This window comes from Leuciscus leuciscus (assembly GCF_965113295.1).
Source record: "Leuciscus leuciscus genome assembly, chromosome: 19".
In the NCBI taxonomy this organism is placed as follows: Eukaryota; Metazoa; Chordata; class Actinopteri; order Cypriniformes; family Leuciscidae; genus Leuciscus; species Leuciscus leuciscus.
The window spans coordinates 6,894,918-6,919,818 of record NC_138743.1 but is presented as its reverse complement, the minus strand read 5'-3'; the positions used below and the strand labels follow the sequence as shown (position 1 = coordinate 6,919,818).

The 24,901-nt window shown below is 38.3% G+C and overlaps 2 protein-coding genes and 1 pseudogene across 3 annotated transcripts; all 3 read right to left on the bottom strand.

The window, feature by feature from the left end:
- Positions 1-7,635: 7,635 nt before the first annotated feature.
- Positions 7,636-8,670, bottom strand: LOC309482803 (trace amine-associated receptor 4-like; the record flags this gene model as incomplete). The annotated part of the gene is made up of 1 exon (XM_082148347.1): positions 7,636-8,670. The coding sequence occupies one exon, from the start codon at positions 8,668-8,670 to the stop codon at positions 7,636-7,638; it is 1,035 nt and encodes a 344-aa protein (XP_082004473.1).
- A 3,699-nt stretch (positions 8,671-12,369) lies between these two features.
- Positions 12,370-13,404, bottom strand: LOC309483001 (trace amine-associated receptor 4-like; the record flags this gene model as incomplete). Its single annotated transcript, XM_082148637.1, has 1 exon — positions 12,370-13,404. The coding sequence occupies one exon, from the start codon at positions 13,402-13,404 to the stop codon at positions 12,370-12,372; it is 1,035 nt and encodes a 344-aa protein (XP_082004763.1).
- Positions 13,405-21,605: 8,201 nt separating this feature from the next.
- On the bottom strand, positions 21,606-22,624 carry LOC309482341 (trace amine-associated receptor 4-like; annotated as a pseudogene). The gene has a single exon. The product of its transcript is annotated as a trace amine-associated receptor 4-like (transcript).
- Between the last annotated feature and the right edge of the window lie 2,277 nt (positions 22,625-24,901).

Sequence of the window (24,901 nt, the reverse complement as noted above, 5' to 3'; positions counted from 1 at the left end):
CGGATAGGGTGCGCCCATGGTCCTGTCAACTATTAAGGTCCGGTCTTCTGTTACGGAATACAGACTCGGAAACAGTGAAATACAATGACAAGTATTTGTGCAATGGTGGGAAACAGGTGAGTGAATAGGACAATGAGAAATATCATTGACTTGAGATGGATGATAATGGGAAGTCTTTTGTCTTACAGGTGCAGGAGATCATGGATGACAGATGCAGGATGGCAGATGGAAGCACACACCTCGCTGGTACACGCACGCACACACCTTGCTGGTACACGCACGCACACACCTCGCTGCTACGCACGCACGCACACGCACGCACACGCACGCGACTAGGAAACATGGAGTGATGAGATGCTGGAGAAACTCGGAGAGGAATGACGTAGGAGAAAAATCACTGGAGTATAACGGTGGAGATAAATCGCAGGAGTTAGGTAGGTAGTCCAAACAAATGTCTATGAACCAGACCAGATGGTGAACTGGTGTGAGATGTGTGCTTAAGTAGCAGAGCTATAGATGCAGTGCAGGTGTGTGTGATTAGTATACAGGTGAGAGTGACCGTTGTGATTGGCTGGGTGGAGAGCCTGGCTGACCTGTGAAACATGTTTTGTTCATTGTGATAATCTTAACAAATGAACACAACTTTTATGTATTTTGAAGCCTAAATACAATCAGCAGAAGCCAAAACAAACTACACCATGGTCACATGACTTCAACGTCACCATCACTAAGCCTCTGACAACTCTTTTAGTCTTTGTTTAAAAATATTTTCCCTGAAAGTTAGAGTTACAATAGTTTGCAAAGGCACAATTATAACCACAATGAGTTGTGAGTAGATGAGTTTTTTCTGTTCGGCTTATGACGTTTAATGTCCCCGACAACCTCTGAAGTCCCATTTAGCCACTTGTCATCAACCTCCTTTTACAAGACAAGTAAAACCTTTAAAAAAAAAAAACACACAAGAGAGTATGACTGATGTATTTAATATCATAAAATAAAACATGAAAATATACTGAACTTGTCTTCACCACAGACCTTATTTCAAACATTTAACCAAAAACACACAAAAAAAAGTGTAGTTTCACGAGTTTGTTTGCCCATATAATCTTTAAGCTATTAAGGTCAAGCGTATTTGACTTGCTGTCTGCAGTAGAGGAGATAAAGGAAGCAGCTTCAACTCAAGATTAGATACAGCCCCAGAAATAGGTTCAAATAGGTTAGAAATAGGTTAGAAATAGGTAAATCTAGAAAGGGCTCAAACAGTAGACTCTCGTCAGCCATCTGCTCCTCCATGGGCCCTTCCACCATCCACTCCTCCATGGGCCCTTCCACCATCCACTCCTCCATGGGCCCTTCCACCATCCACTCCTCCATGGGCCCTTCCACCATCCACTCCTCCATGGGCCCTTCCACCATCCACTCCTCCATGGGCCCTTCCACCATCCACTCCTCCATGGGCCCTTCCACCATCCACTCCTCCATGGGCCCTTCCACCATCCACTCCTCCATGGGCCCTTCCACCATCCACTCCTCCATGGGCCCTTCCACCATCCACTCCTCCATGAGCCCTTCCACCATCCACTCCTCCATGGGCCCTTCCACCATTCACTCCTCCATGGGCCCTTCCACCATCCACTCCTCCATGGGCCCTTCCACCATCCACTCAGGAGTTTGAATAACGTAATCAGTCTCACTGAGTTTTTGCTCTATGACATATGGTCCTGAAAACTTTGCTTGCAAAGCAGCACCAGGCACTGGCAAAAGCACAAGGACAGAGTCGCCAATCTGCAAATTCCTCTTAACACTCTTTTTGTCAAACTGCCATTTCATTTTCGACTGAACAACAGATAGATGAGCCTTGGCTACATCGCACGCTTTATGAAGTCTCTCTCTAAAAGAACTCACATAATCCAAGAGAGACACAGAGGAAGGTGTTCTCGTTAACAAATGTTCATACAGCAATTTTAGTGGACCCCTTACGGTGTGTCCGAACACTAGTTCGGCGGGGCTGAATCCCAAGGACTCTTGGACTGCTTCTCTATCCACGAATAACAGAAAAGGCAAACCCTCCACCCAGTCCTTTCCCGACTGCAAACAATATGCACGGATCATAGTTTTAAGAGTTTGATGGAACCTTTCTAAGGCTCCTTGTGACTCAGGGTGATAAGGACTAGATACTCTGTGCTCAATTCCCAATTCCTTCAAAACTTGAGCAAAAGTTTTAGAAGTGAAATTAGTTCCTTGATCACTCTGTATTACTCGCGGTAGACCAAACGTGGTAAAAAACGTTACTACTTTACTACTGCCTGGGCTTTTAACGAACGCAAGGGAATGGCTTCAGGGAATCTAGTGGCTGCACACATGATCGTTAGGACATACTGGTGCCCTGATTTGGACTTGGGCTGCGGACCCACACAATCAACAATCAACTATAAGTCGTTCAAATGGTTCTTCTATAACCGGTATAGGACACAGAGGAGCAACAGGCACTTTCTGATTAGGTTTTCCAACGCGCTGACACACATCACAAGAGCGACAGAAGTTAACAACGGATGATCGAAGACCAGGCCAGAAGTAGTATTGAGAAACACGGCGAACAGTTTTTGTCACTCCCAAATGACCTGCCATGGGATTTTCATGTGCCAACTTCAAAACTGGAACGCGATAACTAACAGGCAAGACAATTTGAAACGTCTCCTGCAAACCTTCTTCGTCATAAAGCGGTTTCCATTTTCGCATTAACACATTATTCTCCCAAAAGTAACCTATTTTAGCATCCGCTCTGTCTTCCACGTTGACCGCTGCTTTAACACATTCGGCTAAGGAAGCATCAGATTTTTGCTCAACTGACAATTTCTCCTTTCCAACATTAAAAGGAGCTGCAAGAATCAGTGAAGTATCTGTCACCTTGCTTGCTTCACATGACTCCGCCTCTTCAGTCTTGGATTCGGTGTTCAAAAACAGATCAGAGAGATGAACAACATCTGAAAACTTTTGAGCTTGAGCCCGTGTCACGGCACATGCTGAAAATACAGAAGGGAACTGAACACCTAAGTCAGGCTGCTCCTTAAGCATGGGTTTATGCATCACTACCGGGCTAGAAAAAACTTTGCCTCCTGCAAGGTCATTTCCCAGAATAATATGTACTCCGGCTACAGGCAACTGCTTACGAACACCTAACTTAACAATGCTAGAGTCTGATTTTAAGTCCACTTCATGTAAAGGCACCTGTACACAACCCATTTCTATACCTCGTACTAACACATCCGTACCGGTATACGTCTTCTCAGAGAAAGGCAAAACACTCTCCAGTATAAATGACTGACAAGAACCCGTATCTCGCAAGATTGACACCGGCGTAAACTGAAGATCAGAGATTGACACCTGCCCATTCAGAATAAATGGTTCATAACCAGACATTTCAGCCTCTCGCAACCCTGGCAGCGTCTGCGTGAGCGCAACACTTTTTGTTTTCACATTCTTTTTATTCCATTCCCTACACTCCGAGATTAAATGTCCAGGATCCAGGCAGTAAAAACAAGCCCGCCTGTCTCCCTGACGTGCCGAATTTCGACCAGTCATTTTTGGACGAACATCGTTTTTCCGCGAACGAGAAAAACTTTGAGAAGGGGACTCTTCCCTTACAAACTTATCGGCGGATGAAGAAAAATTTGGAGTTGGTAACTCTGGCAAGAAAAACTTACGATGCGTGAGCACAAATTCATCAGCGGATACAGCGGCCTCAGCAAGCGTGGTTATCTTTTGCTCATTTAAGTACTGCACAACTTTTTCTGGAATACTCTTTTTAAAATCCTCTAGCAAAACCAATTCGCAAAGTTGCTCAAAAGTGTCAGTTTTACTAGACAGGCACCATCTTTCAAACAACGCTCTCTTCTCTCTCCCAAACTCAACATACGTTTGCCTGGATGTCTTCGCATGAGATCGAAACCTCTGGCGATACGCCTCGGGAACCAACTCGTATACACGGAGCACTGTCGACTTTACCACATCATAATCAAGCGAATCCTCCAGACTTAATGCTGAAATAACTTCTTGTGCCTTACCCACGAGACTACATTGAAGTAACAACGCCCACATGTCTTTCGGCCAATTGAGCTTACCAGCTATTCGCTCAAAGGCTACGAAATAAGCATCCACTTCAGCTTCTCTAAAAGGAGGCACGAGTTTAACATATTTACTGATGTCAAATGCGGAAACAGTAGACGCATGACCAGGGCTAACTGGCGAAACTGGGGAAACTATAGAGGGTGGTCGAGAACGAGGTACGGGCACCGGCTTTTTTAACGCTTCTAGATCTAATTTACGCAGTTGAAATTCACGCTCCTTCTCCGCCTCTATAACCCGCAGTCTAATGATTTGAGACTCACATTCTTGTTTTTTTATTTCTAAATCTAATTCTCGAAGTCTAATCTCCAACCTGGGATCATATCGCACTCGCTCAGTGTCTGAAAGAAAGATAGGTGCTACATCCTGATATTTCTCCTCATCTGAAACCTCTGCCAAAATACCATCCTCTACTAGCCTGTCATACAATTTTTTTATAACTTGTTTAGTAGCCTCTCTTGTCACACGAATACTAAAAAAATCTGCGATTGACAATAGATCTTTTTTTCTGCATCGTTCAAAAACTTCTGTGGTAGGAGAAAGAGTGAAAGCTGTCAAATCGAATTCCATTTCTCCTATCACAAGGGGTCTCTTTCCCCTCCCCTATTACGAAGACATCAAACAACAAAAGAGAGAAGAGAGTAAATTTCAACTTACCACCGTTTCCTTCACTTGAAAAAAATTCTCAACTAACCGTCGTACGGACGAGCCCCCAATTGTTACGTCTTCCCCTCAATCTAGGGGTTAAAAGGGAACGACGAACAAAACAATGGAGAGACCTTGAGGTTCTCCAGCTCTCCAGTTCCAGACTCACAGAATAAACCAAACAAAGTTTCAATTTCAATTGGCGTGTCTGCCTTTTATTTGTTTGACCTCAGCAGGAGTGATCAAATAATAATATAAAGAAACATATTCCAAATAAATCCAAACAAAAGTATTACCTCGGGAGGAGGGCCCAATTCAAAAGAAAACAATAAATACCTCTACCTAAAAAAAAAGGGTAACATTAACTTACCTAAACCAAACAGGAAAAAAAAAGAAAAGAAAAAACATAACTTCCCTCACTCCCTAACTAATCCATAAACAGGAGAAAAGTAATGGGTATCCTCCACCCTACGTTACCCATACAATCTTAACTGATCATAAATAACAAAAGCTACAAAAGGCACGTTCTCACACACATTGTGAACATACCCCCTAGAGCGCAACCCGCTCGTCTGGACTTGGAGAGCCGAACAACCCCAAACGCCGCGATGTCTCTCTCTCCTCTGCTCTCACTCTGCTGCTTTATTTTGGATTTCTGCGGGCATGCACCAATCAGTGCGCAAACAGCGCTCACGAGTAGATGAGCACAGGTGGAAGCCCTTAATCCTATTAAGGAAAGACAAAAGAGAAAGAGAGAAAAACACATATGCACATAACTCTCTTAATATGTTACAAACACACAATGAATACGTCCTTGGACGTAAAAATACTAATTGGCTTCATCGCTCTGTCTCCTCTCCAGAACTGTTATAGGGTGAGGTCGTGCCTTCCCCGGGGGGTGTTCTGTCACAGCCTGCCTGCTTGTCTTCGTTTTCATAAATTTTTCATTTGTATTTCCTTGGTTACCTGTTGTCCAATGTCCCGCTCTTCATTTTTTGCTCTGGTTATTGATTAATTAGTTCTCATATTTTCAGCATTGAGTTCATCACCCTGTGTATTAAAAGCTCTTCAGTTTCTTCAGTTCATTGTCTGGTATTGTTGTCTTCTACACGCTGTTTTATTGATGTTTTTCTCTATTGGAGTTTACTTTCTTTAATAAAAGGACTTATAATTGACCTTTTTCGCCTCTGCTCGTCAGCATCCGTGAACGTGACACACTTCATAACTCAAAAGTCTAAATATTATCCAATTGTTATTTTTAATGTGATGACCAAAACATTTTTTTGAATATCCTTCAAAGGTTGTCCCCATTTGTAAAACTAAGTTTCACGGTGTATAGGAAAACTAACAGTTGCATGGTAAAAAACAAACTTGTATTTTAAAATAAAAAAAGACACTAAATTACCACAACAACCAGTAGATGGCCATTCCATTTGGGACAGGGCCAATAGTAGGTTGTAACTGCACTATTTGCACTTGAGATTTATTTTGCACAGTTTGAAGATTTCAAAACTAGTTTTATTTGATGCAGATGATAGCTATTTTACCAAAGTTTGAGACACATAATACTTGTCAAAAATCTTGTAGGTCTGAATTTCCCTCTTCCTGGGATGGCATTTTATTGATTGCAAAAGTGAGATGACTGTGATGCGCACAGGAAGGAGCAGGAATATCCTTGTAAGGAGTGTCTCTCACTATTAACAGAAATAACAGAATTTTTTTTGTTGTGCAATCACTGCCCGAGTGCTACGTGAAATTTGATTTCTTGTAAATCTCTTTTAAGAAAAGAAGCTTGTGATATCATTTCATTTTAAATGCTTCAGAACTGCCAGTCAAGTAGCCTACAGTACATCATGAATAATTCAAGCAGATGTTCCAGAGGTTTATATTTTAGTTTGATCATTTTAAGCATAAATATTTGATTCATGTGAATCTGGTATGTCACATTGTAACACATGGTAACCCTCTATATTGGTTAGAAAAGGACCTGTTAACTCATTGGTAACATTTAGATGACTTACTTGATCCTTAATCTTAAATATTTTATTTAATAGGCTATACGTATTAAGGCATTTTCAATTGCAGATGTATGCAAAATTTAACCCTAAACCCCATCTTCTCTTTGGTTGTTATGTTAGATATTGTATAACCATGGATAAACCTGTCCATCTCGGTTCGTCCAGTGTATCTCTCCCACACAAGTATTTCGATCAAATATTGCAGATAAAAAACAACAAAAAACAAACAAATCAAATGTTATTTATTCTACTAATTGCATAAAACCTGCATGGAAGCTTTTTCAATAAAAGTATTTCAATATTTTAGTAATTACACTATTTGTGTTGAGTTTATGAGTGTCAGTGTTGGCACAATCATCAGAAACTTTGCAAATAATAATGATATAAAAAACATTTTTTTAATTATATTTATGGAAAAAAATGGTAAATAACTATTAAGATTTATATCATGATCTCTCTCTCTCTCTCTCTCTCTCTCTCTCTCTCTCTCTCTCTAAGAAAGTGCATGAGTCCACATTACAATTTAGAGTGATTTGTTATAAAAGGTGACTGTCTAAGTTATGTATTTCAGAAATGTACATATACAAATCACAGTTAGCTAAAAAATAAATAATAATAATTAAACAATGTAATAATTTAAGGCATTCAATTATTTCAGTATTGTCCTGATTCAATTCAATTCAAGACATTACTGTTTAACATTTGGGATGGTTAGACTGGAGAGGAAAATGCAGATATAATTTCTTTCAATAGCATTAACATGTTTACATTTAATAAACAAAGTTAACATTATTTATTAATGGATGGACTAGCATTAAAAGATGCATAAAAGTAAATATGATAATATTCATTCAGGTATCAAGGTGTTTGAGTCATTGAATCCACAGATATAAGTGGATATGAGAATCTTAAAGGCTTTCTGAAAGCGTGGATAGAAAAAACCATAGATCAATGGGTTACAGGTGGAGTTAAAGTATCCAAACCAAACCAAAGCATCAAAAACATCACCAGGAGTCACGAAATTGAGGAAAGGATCAACAGCAGTGGCGGTAAAAAAAGGCAGCCAGCAGATGTAAAAAACACCCATGACAATGGCCAGAGTTTTCGCTGCTTTTCCTTCTCTTTGTGCAGAGCTTTGGCTCTTCAACCCTCCTGCTGCCGCCACAGTCACTCTTTCTGACATTACCTTTGCATGTTTTCTTGCAACATGGAAGATTTTCATATACAGAGAGCTCATGATCGTCCCAGGGAGGAAGAATGTGAGAAGTGAGCAAATAAGACCCCACTGTTTGTTAAAAAACAGAACACAACTTCCCACACAGTAAACCTGCATGATAAATGACTCCAAGCCAAATTTGTTCACACCTGAAAACACAATAGAAAAACTGTAGAGAAATGAAAACAGCCATGTGAATGTAGTAAACAGAGTAACAATGTTATTTGTGACCCTCATTTTGTACCTTAAAGGATCACAAATGGCCCAGTACCTGTCAACAGATATTAAACTGAGATGTATTAAAGAAGAAATGCTGAAAGTCATGTCCAAACTAGAATGCACTTTACACACAACATTTCCCAGATACCAGCAGCCTTCAACAGATCGCACCATGCTGTACGGCATGACCAAAGAGCCCAGCAGACAATCACTGGCAGCCAGAGAGCGAACGATCAGATGAGTTGGAGACTGTAGATGTTTGAAGTGAGAGATGGAGATGATGATCAGCAGATTCCCCAAAACTGTTGTGAGGATCATCAGCACCATGAAAATATACATTGCCACTTTAAGGACAGTAAGACGGTGAGCTCTCGGACAGGAGTCCGGCAGGAGTGGATAGCAGAGAAGCACATTCTCAGAGTAAATGTCAGTTTCATTTGAGGTCATTACGAAGATATAAACTGATAAGCAGGATCAAAACACAATATTTCCTTTGTAAATCTAAAAAATAAAATCACACAGATATCGTTGAAACTCTGAGGGGAATCAACCACAGTCAGATAGAAACCAAAAAACAAAGAAAATATACAGTACATGCACATAAGGAACTACATAGTCTATGGATTCAGCAGCTCAGTTTGAGCTATATATACAGTTTACTCAGGTTCCAAAACAGGTAACGCCCTGACTCTCATAAACATATTTGAATATGATAACAATGGATAACAATTGGTACACGAGGCGCCCCCAGGTGGCCACAAAAATTATCTATCTATCTATATCTATCTATCATGTCTGTACTTCTCTATGTTTTATTTTTCATTTCCCACACAGGAGAGTGAGCACACCACAAATTTAGCCTATGAGTAAACGAAAAAGTGCAAAAAATATTTTAGTTCACCTCAAAATCAGTTTCATCAGTCCAAGCTAAAGAAGTAGCCTGCTTACAGTATGACTCAGAAATACTGTTCTATTCAGTGGGATTTTAATCATTTATATGTTTGAATTAGTATATATTAACATGAAAACACATTGTAATTTCTAAATGTCAATGTGACATATGCTTGAGTGCTTTTAATAATTTTCCCCTCTTTTAATTTTGTAGAATGAAAGTTTTGACTACATAATTGGCTATAGAGTGCTGCAGGAATGACATATTTTTGTAGGCCAACCCGGAAGTTATAGCATTACCCTGGTTGCCCTAGTGAAAAAAAGTATACTTTATTCCATTTTTCAATATTACATAGCAAATATACTAACATTATTTTTTTTTACTATCTTTAAATATATTAAAAAGCATCATGCTTTTACCTATTTTCACAACTTTTAACACACTTTAAAATAATTGTACTTTAGAAAAATATACTTGGTGAAAACGTTTTAAAACGTTTAACACAGGAGACCCAATTTTAAATCCTGATCAAGCCTAAAAATTCATTTGCATCACATACAACAAAACTAGAACAAATCCTTAAAATATATACTATGTTAAAATACATAATTCAGGCATGAAACTCTAACCGAACGCCATTTGGTTCTTTCAACGCCGTGGCACCAGCTAATCAGTATCCACGTAACCATATACAGTATATCATACCCTAGCTGTGCGATAAGAAAGCTTCTGTTCTCCCTCCTCCTCCCCAGTGCCACTTGTAGAGATCTGCTACGGGGGTTCTACCATTTCTTGCAGCAGCCTTTCCTTTGATTGTTATTTTTGACTAAGCTGAACAAATATACAAGTATTTGCTCGGCAGCAGCAGTGTAGCAGATCTCGTCCACCAAAATCAAGCCTATGTATATTTCATGCCCCATGCCAATGAATGCTGGTTGAAATTTTGTCACTCCGAGAGTCGTGACTGAAAATGTTTTCTCAGTTTAGTTAATTTCATTAAATATTTTATTTGGATAAAGTCCTTCCATAAACCAGAAACATGCCATTCAAGAAACAAATCTTGTGGGTTTTGGTGCACCATGGTTTATTTTAACTATATGAACTTAAGATTTAGACTATAATCAGGGCTTGACAATAACTTTTTTGCTCACCAGCCACTGTGGCTAGTGGTTTTCCAAAGTTACTAGCCACTCAACATTTTCACTGGCCACAATTTTGACATCGGATACCATTAGGAAAAACTGTAATGTAGATATTTTTTTATATTATCTCATAATTTGGTAGCAGGTATATTAGGCTGCAGTCACTTTAAGACTTGACGCACAGATCCATTATAATGTTACACGTTTTATTTCTCAACTGTTTACATTCACTTAAAGCATAACCGACTGTTTCCTCGCCAAGACCGGCATTTTGACATTATTTTGTGTGTATTTGACTGTTTAAGCTCAATAAGTATAGAAAAAGAACTTAATTTAGTACTGAGAGGTGGCTTTATGTGCCGGCACTTTGGGTGTAAGCACAAAATCTGAAGGAATGAGTAAAATTATGTTCAATACACGCAATCCCATGCCAAAATTCAAGCCCTGTAACACCAACAATATTCATACAGAGCAAATGAAAGGAATGAGTGAGGGGAGGCGGGTTTGTGTGTAGTTCACTATCGGAGAGATGAGTGAGTGAGAAAGCGCAGCTGGTATCGTGAATCTATTTTGCGAAAAATTAGTATTGGAAACGTTTCAGATATTTCAGTAACGATATGTATTGAAATATCTATATTTTTTACATCATTACCTTGTACTTAGTTTATTATTTCAGATTCCTTTTTGAAAGACTACAACTGGAAAATGTATATATATATTTTTTTAAATCAACCCCCCAAAGTGGATTGACTGCACTGCACGCCACTGCTGAAATCCACCCGCATTTGGAGGGTTAGTAGGTGTTAACGTCAAGCCCAGACCATAATCTATATGAATGTATAATGCAAAGTGGTCAGGTTTTCCCCTCGAAATAAAAAGTAGGCATTCAACGTAATCTCTCAGTTAAAATGATGTCATGAAAATAGGAAATTGAAAATTATGTTGTATGAATACAGTTGTCTCACTGAACAACACTGTTGTCATTGTGATACATCAATTGCCCCTATACAGTATGTACTGTATATTTAGCCACAATATAACAAATTTTGTGCATTATGTAAAGAACCTTTTCTTTGATTTTAACCTCTCTCCAAATGGTATACACAGAATACTTTGAAAACTCATTATCAGATATATATTTCTAAATTAACATTTTGCGGCAATTGTTCACACGATGTTTTATCTTCCACAAATGTCACTCATTCAATGAACACACACACACACACACACACACACACACACACACACACACACACACACACACACACACACACACACACACACACACACACACACACACACACACACACACACACACACACACACACACCTTAGCTATGATGCAATGTTTGTGTTTAGTCCAGAAGAGTACCCAGTAGACTTATTATCGTTTCTCACTTTTAATGACTGTGACTTTCAAAGGTGAAAAGTCGTTAAAAGTCATTCGGCCAGTTTTATTATGAAATAATAAAAATAATAAGTTCCAGAGGTTCCAGAGTGGTTGACTGTCACATCTCACATCAAATCAACCCATTATACTTACAGTTACATATAAAGTATTACTAGTCATTAGCTTATTATCATGACCTTTTATTCTTTAATTGATAAACAAGAATTCATGTTTTATTACTTACAATGGAAAAGATACACATAAGATACACAAATATGTTGGCACAAACAACAAAAACAATAACTTTTATATTACACATCTATTTGAGAAACTATGGTTGAGGTTGGTAATGGTCATTGACCTTGATTTAGATTTGCTTCCATCTAAATCATTACAAAAGACTGAAAGCCCCTTCAACAGGCTTATGACAGGCCAAAAACACATTCTTATTAGGGATTTCAAGAAAAACTTAAGTGAAATATTTATCTTGAACTAGTGGGTGATAAAACTATGGATGAAAATTACAATATTATTATTAAATCTGCACATGTGCAAAATGTATTATATATATATATATATATATATACACATACATATATATATATATATATACATATATATATACACATACATGCATACATATATATATATATATATATATATATACACATACATAATATATATATATAATTAAATGTCTGGTAAAGGTAACAATTTCATTTTCATTCAAATGTCAAGGTGTGTGATTCACTGATGCCACAGATATAAGTGGATATGAGAATCTTAAAGGCCTTTTGAAAGCGAGGATAGAAAAAACCATAGATCAATGGGTTACAAGTTGAGTTAAAGTATCCAAACCAAACCAAAGCATCAAAAACATCACCAGGAGTCACGAAATTGAGGAAAGGATCAACAGCAGTGGCGGTAAAAAAAGGCAGCCAGCAGATGTAAAAAACACCCATGACAATGGCCAGAGTTTTTGCTGCTTTTCTCTCTCTGTGTGAAGAGCTTTGGCAATTACCGCCTACAGTCGGGGCAACGGACACTTTCTCAGACAGAACCTTTGCATGTTTCTTCACAACATTGAAGATGCTCAAATACAGAGAGCTCATGATAGTTCCTGGAATTAGGAACACAAAAAGTGCACAAATTAAGCCCCATTCTTTGTTAAAAAACAGAACACAGCCACCAAAACAAGAAATCTGTAAAATGAGTTCTTCCAAACCAATGTTGTTTACCCCTGTAAACACAACAGAAAAACTGTACACAAATGAAAACAGCCATGTGAAGGTAATAAACACAGTCACAATGTTGTTTGTGACCCTCATTTTGTACCTTAAAGGATCACAAATGGCCCAGTACCTGTCAATAGATATTAAACTGAGATGCAGTATGGAAGAGATACTGAAAGTCATGTCTAAACTAGAATGTACTTTACAAACAAAATCTCCCAGATACCAGCAGCCTTCAACAGATCGCACCATGCTGTACGGCATGACCAAAGAGCCCAGCAGACAATCACAAGCTGCCAGCGACTGAACGATCATGTGAGTTGGAGACTGTAGATGTCTGAAGTGAGAGATAGAGATGATGATCAGCAGATTCCCAAAAACTGTTGTGAGGATCATCAGCACCATGAAAACATACATTGCCACTTTAACCACAGTAAGACGATGAGCTCTCGGACAGGACTCCGGCAGGTGTGGATAGCAGAGAAGCACATTCTCAGAGTAAATGTCAGTTTCATTCGAAATCATCTCGTCTGCCCCAGATAATGACTGATAGGCAGGACTAAAACACAATATTAGTTTTGTAAATGTAAAAAGACACACAAAAATTGAACAAATTGAGCCCAGAATTATTTCATAAATAATTACACGGTAAAGACAAATATTCAAAGAAAGATGAATATAAATACAGTACATGCCCACACAATATAGGCTAATTTGTTAAATGGACTCAGAGCAGTTCAGTCTTGTTCATATATACTCTCAGATTTGAGAGAACCCTCCTTCATCTGTCAATGTAACCCATAGTTACAAAAACAACATAAACACAGGATATTAAAATGAAAGAGAGAAAAAAAAAAAAAATCCCCTGTCTGTCCTGTAATGGAGATTGAGGTTGTCCCCTAGCACCTGAAAGATATTTCTAAAGATGCATAAAAATAATAAATGATATTTTCAACTAATTTACACTTTTAAATCATTAATACTTAATAAACAGGTAATGTGAATGCATAAGACAAGACAGGACAGTTTTTTTTTCGTGCCAGTGTGACTACGTGTTGTAGAGGTTCCACTGATTTCGCTAAAAAGTTGCTCACTTTAATTTAGCACTGCCCTTTCTGTTGTTGTGTATAGCCGCTTTTCCACCGAAATTACCCTGAACAATTTGTCCCAGGAACTTTTTTTCCCCCCCCAGACCTGTTGCTGTCTGCGATCTAAAGTACCATGAAGATTAGGCAAATAGTCCGGTGACGTAGGACTGCACACAACTTTACAGTTCCCACTGGATTTCATCCTCTGAATTTAAGCTTAATAAAGCCTGAACCTCAACGTCGGTCCGTCTGTCGTATTATTATTGTTGATTCGAATAGCAGACAACTGTTACTGCACGCAACGCAACAGATAGTGGTTGAAATAAAATGCTGCATGGAGTCATCCAATCAAAATACGGCATGAACTCAACCAATCAGCATGTTCAGCGCCCAATTCCCACCCCTGAAAGTTCCTAAACTTTGAAAAAGTACTACCCCGTGAGCAGGGACTTTCGGAGGGGACTTTATTTACCTGGCACTTTATTTAGACCAGGGGTTCTCAAAGTTTTGATAGGTGAGGGCCAATTTAGGAACCCAACATTGAACTGAGGGCCGCCAAAGGGGCGGGGGAGAAAAAGAAAAAGAAAATACTGAAAAGAAAATCCCATTTGAAATAATTTTAATGACCAGGTTGCATCTCTACAGTTTACATTTATTGCAATAAACACATTTTAATTTATAACTGAGGCTAAACCTGGCAAAACTTGTGAAAATCTTGAGAAAAATTGCAATCAAAATCCCTGATCAAAATTTAAATTTGTCTGTTCTCTACCCTCAACAGACAAATTTGGGATATAACTGTCCTGTGTGCAGTCCATTTCAAGTACAAACTTATTTAGAACAAACAGTCTCAGTGCCGCCTTATTCAGGGGCAATTCCAGCTACCAAAGCACCACAGGAAATGGACAGGGAGAGAGGGAGGGAGAGAGAGAGGGAGAGAGAGAGAGAGACAGAGAGACAGAGAGAGAGACACAGAACAGAGAGAGAGAGAGAGAGAGAGAGAGAGAAACTTTTAAAATAGAAGCTCCCAAACAAGTCATCATCATCATCATCATCATCATCCATATCTATCGTTGCCTGTCAGTCGCGTTTCCATATACAGATTTGCGCAAGCGTTTTGCGCTATTATTATCTATCTTTTTTAACCCGTAATTGACAACGGTTGTTGTCTTTTTAAAACGCAAAGTTGAACACCAAAATTTTTATTTGAACTGGCTATACGTTACACCAACTGCTGCGCAAAAAGTAAATATCGACGAATTTTCTGATTTTTGTTTATGACTTTTTGCCTCTTTATTAAACATTTAAAATATTCACAAATTAATATGGAAAACATGTCGATTTAACTGGTTTTCTAAGGCCAAATTAGAACCTGGAATTGATATTTTTCCCACAGTGCTGAATGAGAAGAGCCACAGCCCACAGAAAGGTGAGTTATAGGATAGTGATAATAAATGTGTCTGAAAAAAGTGCGAGGCATTTTAATTGTTTATTAATAAACTATTGTTTTCTAAGTGACGGCTAAAAACATATCTCCATCTACGCTGTTAAGCAGATGCACTTTTAGAGAGAAATGCACCTTTCATAAAGGTATAAGCTTTCGATTCGAGTTTGTTTAAAAGTGGACATTTCAAGCTTTAGCCTACATATATTTTGTTTCAGTTCTCGCGCTCCAGTTCACGGAGATCATGAAAGCGCGTAGGCCTACTGATTGTTTTATTTTATTTTACAAAAGCACAACGTTTTATTGTTATTATGAGTTTACACAAATAAAAGTAGTTGCGAATAATGTAGCCTATTATTATTTTCTGTATGACCAGAAATTATAGAGTATTTTAAGTTGTTTCCACTGTTGATAGGAAAATGCAAGTGTTCGCGCCCGCGGCTATTAATAAGCTTGTCACTTTTACAGTCTATGGCTTGTCACTTGCGATCGGTCGGACCACACCTGTAATTACCGCTTATGCCTATAGATGCCGCTAAACACCACTAAACGGAGATTAATTTTTTCAAAACAATGTACAGTTTTAATGGTTTTACAGATGTTATCAGATGTTATCGCGGGCCGCCAGAAATGTTTCTGCGGGCCGCCATTGGCCCGCGGGCCGCACTTTGAGAACCTATGATTTAGACCCTGTTTCCTGCGGTGTAATCATACGGAGTACAACCCCAAAGTCCCTAGTTCCTGGGGAAAGTTCTTAAACGCGGCTTATGAGAAACATTAAAGGAATAGTTCACCCTAAAATAAAAATGAAGACTTAATTTACTCACCCTGGTGTTGTTCTAATGGCGTATTCCTAGAGCTGGGTGATGTGGCCAAAAGAAATCATTATTTTTTGTCTGAATGGCGATATATGCCACAAAAGGAGAGTAAATAAAGAAAAATATGTCCAGCTCACGTATTTATTAATCTTGATTTCTCACAACTTATGTGTCTTTTCGGGTGAGATGGAGTTAACTGCAGTGCTTATACAGTCTCACGAACACCAACGGCCAAGGTAAGGATTTTCTACATTAATAATACATTACACCGTTTTTCACCAAACCCTATCACATATACCCCAGAACACATGGAATATGACACACCTCATGGGACCATTCTGTGATTCTTCTGTTTTAAATTCTCTTTTTGTGGTAATAAAGAAAAAACGTAAAATGTGTTAAAAAAAATTAAAATAAAAAACGTAAAAATAGTACAAATTTTAAAATACCAAGATATATACCATATCCTCATTCACTATTCCCTACGTTACTCCACTAATATAGTTCACTTGAAGGAGAGAATGAAAACAAGTGAGCAAATTCATTTTCAAATTGAGTGCGTCTGAAGGGCTGCGCTTTTGCGTAGTCTGTGCTTGCTGTCTAATAATAATTAGAAACTTAGCAAACTGGCAGATCCAGTAGTAAGATGAAAAGATTTGTCTTGAACTCTAACACGTTAAATATGTATAAACCTCAATGAACAATTTAATAATCAATTAAAAATGAATTTATACCTGTAAGATATTATGTTAATATTATGTTGTCCTGACCCCAAATTTGACCAGGGGTTTGGAGAATGGATGGATGGATTATTCAGCTGCGGGCACCATCTTCTGGTCAGATGCGGGAATTCATTCAGCGCAAGACTCTCAAAGTGTATTATGGGTATTCTCTAGCCACTGAGCCAGAGCCATAGAGAGAAAGAGTTGCGACACTCCCATAGACCTCCGTTGTAAAAAATGGCGGCGCTTTTAACCGCCTACTTCCGGGATTTGAAGATCGGAATACTTCCAAACACTGTCATTTGGGCGTTGGACTCCATTCACTTACATTGCTGCGCGTCGAGTTGTTCCAGAGGTAAGTTGCTGAAATATCGACCTCTTTTGAATTGTCAACTGTCTATATTGTATCAGAGGCCCTTTGCGATGCTTATACTGGTCTTCATTTGTACATGCACAGCGTAATTATTTATATTTTATGTTGGTTGTTTCAACCAATTTTCAAGCACTGCCTGCTAGCTAGCGCGACTTCGTCAGCTGTGACAGTAAGAGTTCGGTAATGAATCGCTACCACATTTATAGCAACTTTTATTTAATTTATTTTTTGGGGATATACTAACTTTTCATTATGTTTTGTTGTCTTGAGTGAAGCGGCTTGTGAGAACAATGCTGGACCTCTAGGATTGTAATGGCCATCACCAGTCCTGTCTGTTTCATGGATCACCTGCCCCTGGTTTTTGTTTTTCTTGTTCACACACACTCACACAAGCACACATTTTTGTTGTCTGCCATTGTTTAATAAAAAAAAAAAATTTATTTGAAAACCTTCATTTGTCTTCAAGTGTTTTGCTAGTTATTTGCTTAAGTTACTTGATACCCTTACTCTTAGCCTACTCTGTACACTAACCCAGAGCCATAGAGAAAAATCTTCACTCTGCACTTACCTATAGACCCAAACATAAAAGCGTAAATTCGTTTTTAATCTGTTATAGTATTGATAATATGTGTATGGCTTAATCTTAAAATTATATTCTTAATCTTAACATGATCATGTTTCACGTTGTGGTCCCGGGGGATGGCCACTTTCATCATAAGAAGTGAGCTAGCTTAAGCGAATTCTGAACGGACCGCCACGGCAGACTAGGTTAATGGCTGAATCGGAATTTATAAGCAAAATCACGGGAATCAATAGCCTAATACAGCCCAGTTGTGCTAAAATAAATATCATGAGACGTCCATCATCAGATGAATGATATGGAAAAGTTAAGTTAGAGCCGCTAAAGCCAGTGCTACTACCCATGCGGACATGAACACTTAAGCTTTTCCCTCCAAAAATATAGCCTAAAACTTATCTCCAAATGCAAAACTGACATTAACAAAATGCAATAATGCTATAACAGCTGAAAAAAGTACTTGGGTGTGTGTTTTATTTTATAATTACCGTTCAATAATGCAATCGCTGCTGTCTGTCCCATAGAAGAACATGACAGCCAGCGTATGTTTTGGAACTATTGGGGCTTACATGAACCACGTGACAGCCATAGCGGCGACATCAAAGAGTGTCGCAACTCTTTCTCTCTATGGCTCTGCACTGAGCGTTATTGTGGTGCATTGTGGGATTGAATGAGTGCACTCGATAACGTCAACTATGGTTTCGGACGCCACTGCAAATGGCTGTCCCCAAAAATAGTGCCATGTTTAAGGCTATAGAGGGTGATTTCAGACACAGCTGCAGTTTAAGTAAAGAGTGTATGGAAGTAAAATAATGTCAAATGTTTTTGAAACAAAAAAGCCTGTTAAATTGCACTACTTGAAGAAAATAGGCATTGCATTAACTATGCTTGCATTTTAATGCATTTTATTTTTAGGGCTTGCATTTTTATGAGCTGAAATTCAACATGGTTGAATATTTTAGCTGTGAATATTTCAATTAAAAACCATTTCAAACACATTTTCATTATTAAAAATTCAATAATCCATATTCACCTTTCATATTTCACTTCCAAAATATTAAAACTGTTTAAAAATACAACCTATAATATTCAACAGGCAATTTTCGGTCCAGTTTATTTCGCTTTGCAAATTTGCTTCCACAAATTCAGTGTTTCAAATTCGACAGAAAATACTACGTTGACATCCAGGAACTGCAGGAAAAGCAGTAGATTACCGAGCATACTCTCCAGCTGCTGTTAGTCGATCTCACCAGCAGGGGGTGCAAGCACGTGTTGTTGACGAAGACCAGCAACAGTTAGAGCAAGCCATTCATTCATAAAATGAAAATGATTATCTGTGTCAGTATGTATGTGGAAAAGATGATAAACATCTTCATTCAATAACTTCATTGTTAGCCTACATGTTATCAGCTTTCTCTACCATGAACGGGATTATAATCGGTTTCCCTCAATACCTCATAGCCTACTCAAAGATTCCCCTTCCGTCTGGATAAAACGCTTAACGTAGCTTAATGGACTAATACAGTGATATGAAAGACCAAACTCGCACCTTATTGGGGATGTAGGCTGTAGGCTACTATATAGGCTACAGGCAAGCAGATGGACTCAGAATATGAACTTAATGCGCAGAGTTTCATGCTGAGCGTTTCGTGATATACTGGCATAAAATCAACACTTGATCAATTCTCTCTCTCTCTCTCTCTCTCTCTCTCTCTCTCTCTCTCTAGTATGCCTATGTGTACTGCATTAGCTTAAACTGGGAAGAGTCATAGCACTTGCATATTGTTGTCCTATTGTTAGTTTAACTGTAAATCGCTTTGGATAAAAGCGTCTGCTAAATGACTAAATGTAAAATTGGCTTGACATTGGACATTCGCACATTTATGGACCGTCTCTAAAGTTGCATACAACATTGGCATACACGTTTCTAACTTCAATAGCAAACTTCAATTTATTTGAATAAATATAAAAAATCCAAAGGGTGCGCATTATGCCTGACACTTCATGAACACTTTACAGTTGGTTTTATGACTGTAAGTCGTTCTATTCAAATGCTATCGAAGTTAGAAACGTGTATTCCAAAGTCGTATACACTTTAGAGACGGTCCCTAAATGTGCGAATGTCCAACGTCAAGCCAACTTTATGCCAGTCTATCACTGGGAAACGCTCAGCATTAAACTTTGCGCGTTATTCTGAGTCCATCTGCTTGCCTGCGAGTTTGGTCTTTTATATCACTGTAATTAGTCCATTAAGCTACGTTAAACGTTTTATATGTCCAGCAGGGGAATCCTGAAGTATTGAGGGAAACCCTAATAGCCTGCATGCAGCACATCGCCACAATATAAAGTTATGGCAACTAAACAACCAAGATAAATATATGTCAACCTCAAAAATGTAACATTGGATGTATGAATGGCTTGAATGGAACAATGAATGGCTTGCTCTAACTGTTGCTGGTCTTCGTCAACAACACGCGCTTGCACCCCCTGCTGGTGAGATCGACTAACAGCAGATGGAGAGTATGCTCGGTAATCTACTGCTTTTCCTGCAGTTCCTGGATGTCAACGTAGTATTTTCTGTCGAATTTGAAACACTGAATTTGTGGAAGAGAATTTGCAAAGCGAAATAAACTGGAGCGAAAATTGCCTGTTGAATATTATAGGTTGTATTTTTAAACAGTTTTAATATTTTGGAAGTGAAATATGAAAGGTGAATATGGATTATTGAATTTTTAATAATGTTTTTATTCACAGTGTGTTGTATTCACAGCTTAAATATTCAACCATGTTGAATTTCAGCCCATAAAATGCAAGCCCTAAAAATACAATGCATTAAAATGCAAGCATGGTTAATGCAATGCCTATTTTCTTCAAGTAGTGCAATTCAACAGGCTTTTTTGTTTAAAAAAAAAAAAAATGTGTTGTCCTGATTCAGTATCTGCAGTCAGATAAGAGTTTGTCAGGTCAGCATGTCAGTGTCATTATTCTAACATTATATTCATAACTTGCAGAGGCATGTTCTGTATAACCTATCACTTCACTATGTATAAAAAGCTAAATAAGTTACCAGCATGCAACATCGTAGTTAAATTGTCAATTTAGTAGGTAATGGAATAAAAGTAATGTAATCCTATCAATAAATCAAATAACTGTATTATGTGTGATAGCTGGGAAGGATTTGCATGCAGGTATAATGTTCGATCTATTCATCAGCATTAGTCCATTTTAGTATTGTGTATTTATCATATTCCTAACCCCAAAAAGCCACATTTTCACTTTCACCTTGTGTTATTTGGTATATTTTTAAATTACTGTGGTGGATCATACCAACTTTAATGTGTTAACAAAAACTAGGACTGCAAATGAATAGCCTTACCTTATAGGCTTACTGTTTATTCATTAGTATTACTCATATTCTTACAGTGTATCTGTATGTTAAGGAAAGTGGGATGGTTCTTGTGTGTGTCCAAATTAATTTTTTTTTATACATTTCCTTGGTTTTCATGACATACTCTATATAATGCACAAAATGTACAACTATGCAAATATTATACTGTATATATTCCACCAGAAATATTAAGATCATTACTTCCAGTAAATTCAGAAAGTTCATAAGAAACATAATATATTTCCAAAATGAACTATAGGATATAAAGGAATTACAGAAAAATCTTTGTGATGCCTGAAAAAAGTGTGAGCAGCATTCATTTAAAAGTCAAGGTGTTTGAATACTTGATGCCACCGATATAAGAATTTTAAATGCATTCTGAAAACAAGGGTAGAAAAATCCATAAATCAAAGGATTACAGGTAGAGTTAAAATATGCAAACCAAACCAAAGCATCGAAAACATCAGCGGGGGTTAAAGGTGTGAAAAAAGGGTCGAGAGCAGCAACAGTAAAAAAAGGCAGCCAGCAGAACAAAAAAACGCCCATGACAATGGCCAGAGTTTTTGCTGCTTTTCTCTCTCTTTGAACAGAGCTCTGGCTCTTCAACCCTCCTGCTGCCGCCACAGTCACTCTTTCTGACATAACCTTTGCATGCTTTTGTGCAACATGGAAGATTCTCATATACAGAGAGCTCATGATTGCCCCGGGAAGAAAGAATGTGAGAATTGGACCTATAAGACCCCACTGTTTGTTAAAAAACAGAACACAACTTCCCACACAGTAAACCTGCAATATTAGCATTTCTATTCCAACTGCATTTATCCCTGTAAACACAATAGAAAAGCTGTAGAGAAATGAAAACAGCCATGTAAATGTAGTAAATACAGTTACAGTGTTGTTTGTGACCCTCATTTTGTATCTTAAAGGATCACAAATGGCCCAGTACCTGTCAACAGATATTAAACTGAGATGCAGTATGGAAGAGATACAGAAGGTCATGTCTAAACTAGAATGTACTTTACACACAAAATCTCCCAGATACCAGCAGCCTTCAACAGATCGCACCATGCTGTACGGCATGACCAAAGAGCCCAGCAGACAATCACAAGCTGCCAGAGAGCGAACGATCAGATGAGTTGGAGACTGTAGATGTTTGAAGTGAGAGATGGAGATGATGATCAGCAGATTCCCAAAAACTGTTGTGAGGATCATCAGCACCATGAAAACATACATTGCCACTTTAACTATAGTAAGACGTTGCACTTTAGGACAGGAGTCCAGCCGGAGTGGATAGCAGAGAAACACATTCTCAGAGTAAGTCACATTTGACATCATCACGTCTACTCCAGATGAGATGATTTTTTTAATTGTAATAAGGCAAAGGATAAGCAAAATAATTTTGTAAATGATAGGTTGGTAAAGGGCAACATCCAAAGAAAGGTTTACATATATATAGTACATCCCCATCTGGCCTAACTCTATAAATGGAGTATCTCAGTCTTGTTCATATATACTCTCAGAAGATTGAGTTAACCCTCCTACATCTGTCGATGTAACCCATAGTAACACAAACAAGTCAGGGTCAGTACTCTGAACATCACAAAACAAGCAACTAAAGTCACAACAAAACAACAGAAAAAAATAAAAGCAAATAGTAAGAATAAAAGAAATGTTTTGAGAGATTTAATGTGTTCTCTTATTTGCAGTTGATTTCATCTAAGGCTGTGGCTGTAAGTCAAAGCTGGGACACAGTAACAGATTTTCTTACAAGATTTTCAAAATGTGAGAGACCACAAAAATCATAAACTTAACCATGTTGTTCCTCTAGTGTGTGGGGTGCTGTGTTGTGAAAGCACACCATACACTAAGATATTTATTCACAAACAACCAGATTCCTTCCTGTGAACATGGGAAATCTCCCAAATCTCTCGCATCAATCATAAACAAACATCGGCCGGCTTTGTTTTTTCGGTGTGTTCCGCCACCGTTGGCTCTAGTCAAGAGCAAAAGTGATAAAAGCAAGCAAAGTAATGACGGTACAGACAGAAGGCTGTTCTAATCTTACGTCATCTTACCTGAGCATTCCACTGCGCAAATATTTTCATAATAACATGAGCGGAGTGGAATAAAGAACGTTATAAGCATGATTGATATTCAAAACGTTAAGCAAGCGTTACTTTGTTTATGGTTTGTATAGTGTTAGTTTTCATTTTCACTTTTTGAATGATGAATGTAGACAAATATGTCTGCTTAAATACAGTTATCTCCTTTACATGCAGAATGCGCATGCTAGTTGACCAGCACCCACTCCAAAAATGTGGCGAAGTCTTCCTTTTTATAGTTGTGATTTTAGAACTGGTCATTTTGGAGTGAGGAGGATTATTTATTTATTTTTAGTTCTGGAAGTTAGAATATGTATATTATATCATTTATATTTTTATATATGCCTTAAGGGTTAGAGGACACATGTTTCAATAAATAACATTTAACTTTTTTGTAATTATGGGTTACATGGACTAGTGTACAGGGGTTACCTCGAATCTGTGTGGCGGGCTTCAGTTGTAGTTGTTGTGTTTCTGCTCTGGGGCCCGTACTATGATGGTAGTTAAAAAACTCAGGGTTACAGGATTAGTTTCGAGTTGACAAAACCAAACCAATCCAATCAGACTTTGTTGGTACCATGACGCTGATCATCAACTTTCTCTGTCAACATAGCGGCTTTGATCCTGAGTTTAGGAGTTTAGATGTGACATCAGAAGTGAACATGCTGTGGAACAGGGAAACTGTGATTCACTTTTCGCGAGAGAAGCAGCGCGGTTCACTTCTCTCTTTTACGATAATATTATGAGATAAAAAAATTCCCCAAAAATGTTGTAAGGATCATCAGGACCTAGAAAACATACATTGCCACTTTAACCACAGCAAGACATTGTATTTTAGGACAGGAGTCCAGCAGGAGTGGATAGCAGAAAATGTAACCCATAGTTACAAAAAATATGTTATTTATTGAAACATGTGTCCTCTAACCTTAAAGGCATTGGTCGTATAAAGATAAATAAATAAAAGAGTGTGATATAATATACATATTCTAACTTCCAGAACAAAAAAAATAATAATAAAAACTCCTCACTACAAAATGACCTTTGAAAGAATGACTAGTTCTGACATCACAACCATAAAAATGAAGACTTCGCCACATTTTTGGAGTAGGTGCTGGTGAACCGTGATTCCCCATTCACCATTTGTCTGGCTGAGGACCACACCAGCCCCACTCCACATCCAGAGACCAGCCATCCATTGCCCGCGAGCTGCACGGTGGAGTTGCAAGAGCCCACAGCAGACTATGGAGATCGGCCTGGCATGATGGACGAGCCCCAGCCTACGAGGACATAAAGTGACATCGCCCCGGAGCCAGATCCACACGGAGAGTCTGACCAGGTGCGTAAGCCTGCAACCTCTACGTCAAAGTGGGAGTGCTTGTGGAGTTCGAGGGCTGTAAGGGAAGCCCTGCCCACAACCCCGCCACTTTGGATTATATGGTATATGGCCTCTGTAAATTATATGGACGAACTATTGGAGATGTTTAAGGAGGTAAATTCCCTGTTTCTCCTA